The 2,482-nt window shown below is 27.4% G+C and overlaps 1 protein-coding gene across 1 annotated transcript in view; it reads left to right on the forward strand.

Annotated features, from left to right (window-relative positions):
• The window catches only part of LOC106461719 (intersectin-1-like), a gene marked incomplete at its 3' end in the record, with an annotated part of 71,036 nt that extends 69,522 nt beyond the window's left edge, over positions 1 to 1,514 (forward strand). The window contains exon 8 of the mRNA XM_022388751.1: positions 1,402 to 1,514. Coding sequence (XP_022244459.1) covers positions 1,402 to 1,514 — 113 coding nt within the window. The remainder of the gene's footprint in view (positions 1 to 1,401) is intronic.
• Between the last annotated feature and the right edge of the window lie 968 nt (positions 1,515 to 2,482).

Consider the following 2,482-nt stretch of genomic DNA (forward strand, 5'->3'; position numbering starts at 1 on the left):
ATAAGAAGTATATGTGATTATTAAAAAAAAAAAAGATAAAATTTGCATTTTGTGGAGGATACAATTTTTGGGGATTTTAAAACAATGTACTAAAACATTAAAAGTAATAAGTTCAAATCTGTAGCAAATATAAATATTGTAATCATTTCTTATAAATACCATTTCCTAATGTAATTTTCCAAGATATTAAAGATCATAATGCAAAAAAACTAAATTTATTAAAAGTAATAGGCTTTATGTTTCTTAAACTACCTACATTTGTCAAAGTACTTGTGAATTTTCACTAGTTTTATTGTTGGAATGAAATATAGCAAGACTTGCATTGCCTACTAAGAAAGTTAGTAGCCGGTAGTCATCGGGTTAAGGTACACTTACTACATTAAGAGTTGTAGTTTGCATAGTTTTATAGTTATGAGGTGGTTACAAGATCAGACAAAATAAGTGAGCTCAATTTCAAAGAGTTAAATGAGGCAAGTTTGAATATGTCTGAACAAGCCAAAAATAGGAATATTAGTCTCATGTAAGAATATTTAGTTAGTTAAATGTAATCAATTAATGAGCCCAACAATTAATCAAATATCAAATCGTCTTATCCTCCAGCTCTAATTACAGTCAAATAAATATATGTGTGGTGACTGCAAGGACACATAAGCTGGCAAGACAAATGCCAGTTAAAAATATGTACCTATGAACATATGGAACTGGTCAAAAACTAATAATTTTTCCTTCCTCTCCAAAGAACTACACTTAGAAGAGTACAAACATTACATCTGTATAAATAACTTTGGTATCAGGCTCATCTAACCAGGAAATTGTCATAGAAACAATCTGTTAACATCCTGTTAATGCTACAAACTTAACAATAACCAAAGTTCATACCAGTTACTACAATTTCAATTTTGATGTTTGTTTTTAGTGCCTATTTGAAATATGTATAATGCTACTTGTATGTTGTTTTATTTCTTTAATTTTATTATGTTACTTTGAATTATGTATTGAAAACAATGTATCACAATTATGTATGAATCAGTACCATCTTTGATGTATTAAAGATCACTGATAATTGGATATGTACATCTCAAACATCTGAACATTAAATATTATATCAATCATTGCTGTGATTTTCCCTTTCACCTAATAAATTTAACCCTTTCATTCAGTAGTTATTAGTTTTTACTCAACTCTTATAGGACTATTTATTCTTATATTCAGTAGGTATTAGTTATAATTTGTTTCTTAACTAGCATTAAACATCACTCACCATGAAATAATATTACTTTCAGTAAATTGATGGGTTATTTTGCATGTGATTGGTTTAAACTATTTGTTGGTTTTTTGTTTTGTTTTTTACTATTTCATTCTTGTTTATCTAAGAATTTATTATATTGTCATATTTTACAGCCAATTTTCTTGAATGAGATTATGATAATAGAGAATTTTCAAGATGATACAATGTTCCAAATTTGCCACACTGAAAGGACATTCTGCTTAAAAGCTGTGAACAGCAATGAAAGGTTAGAAACTAGACTTATTTTTCATGTTTGTGAGGCAGGTGTCTTTATTGTGAACACTTTAAACTGAAATGTTAATTTGAAAAAGGAAATTTGTATTTTTACACTTTTTTAATACATTTACACTTTCTCATAGCCTCTATTTTTAATTTGAAGTATGAAAGTAAATAAAATCTCATGGAATCAGGACTGATGTACTTATAATGGTTTTATTTATAATTTTAACATAATTTATTATTAATAAAGAACACACTAGTGCAACGATGGTTTATTTGTTCACATTCTTCTTAATTAGTCTAGACAGCAACATGTGACAGAATAGAAGTACATTTAAAATGCTGGTTTTTCATACTTCATTTGGTATCTGTAATGGACTAATTAAGGAGAATGTATGTAAAATAATCTGCAATCTACCATGATTTTTATCACATATATTCAAGTTACTGGTGTCACTGTTGTGTCTTGTTTTTTTGTTTTTAAAACTGTGTCATTATAAATTATTAATGTCTTGGAAATTCCTTTATTAGCCTAATAACCCTTCTTGCTCTGATACCTTATTGTTTTTTGCCTCATGGAAGTATTATTGTCTTTTTTTTTATAATTACTTTTTCTTTACTTAATAATACTCCTTGATAAAAGTTACTATCACTCAAGCTGTTACTGTTTTTTGGGGGGATGTTTTTTATTAACAATATTACTCTCTGTATTATTATTATTTAGAGAACAATTAATTTTTTACTTCTTTTCTCCAATGTTATTGTCCTGTTTTTCATTGTAACATTTAGCATATTTTTCGGTGTATAAGATGCACTTTTTACCCCAAAATTTGATGTCAAAATCTGCTTGCGTCCTATACAACGAAGGTATGAATAATATATATGTATATATACGATATACACGAGCCATGTGTAAATATATTTAAATAGGCATGCATAGTTTAGTTCAATTGAATGTGTTATTTATAACAATAG

The sequence above is a fragment of the Limulus polyphemus genome, unplaced genomic scaffold (genome assembly GCF_000517525.1).
Source record: "Limulus polyphemus unplaced genomic scaffold, Limulus_polyphemus-2.1.2 Scaffold1018, whole genome shotgun sequence".
Taxonomy (NCBI): domain Eukaryota; kingdom Metazoa; phylum Arthropoda; class Merostomata; order Xiphosura; family Limulidae; genus Limulus; species Limulus polyphemus.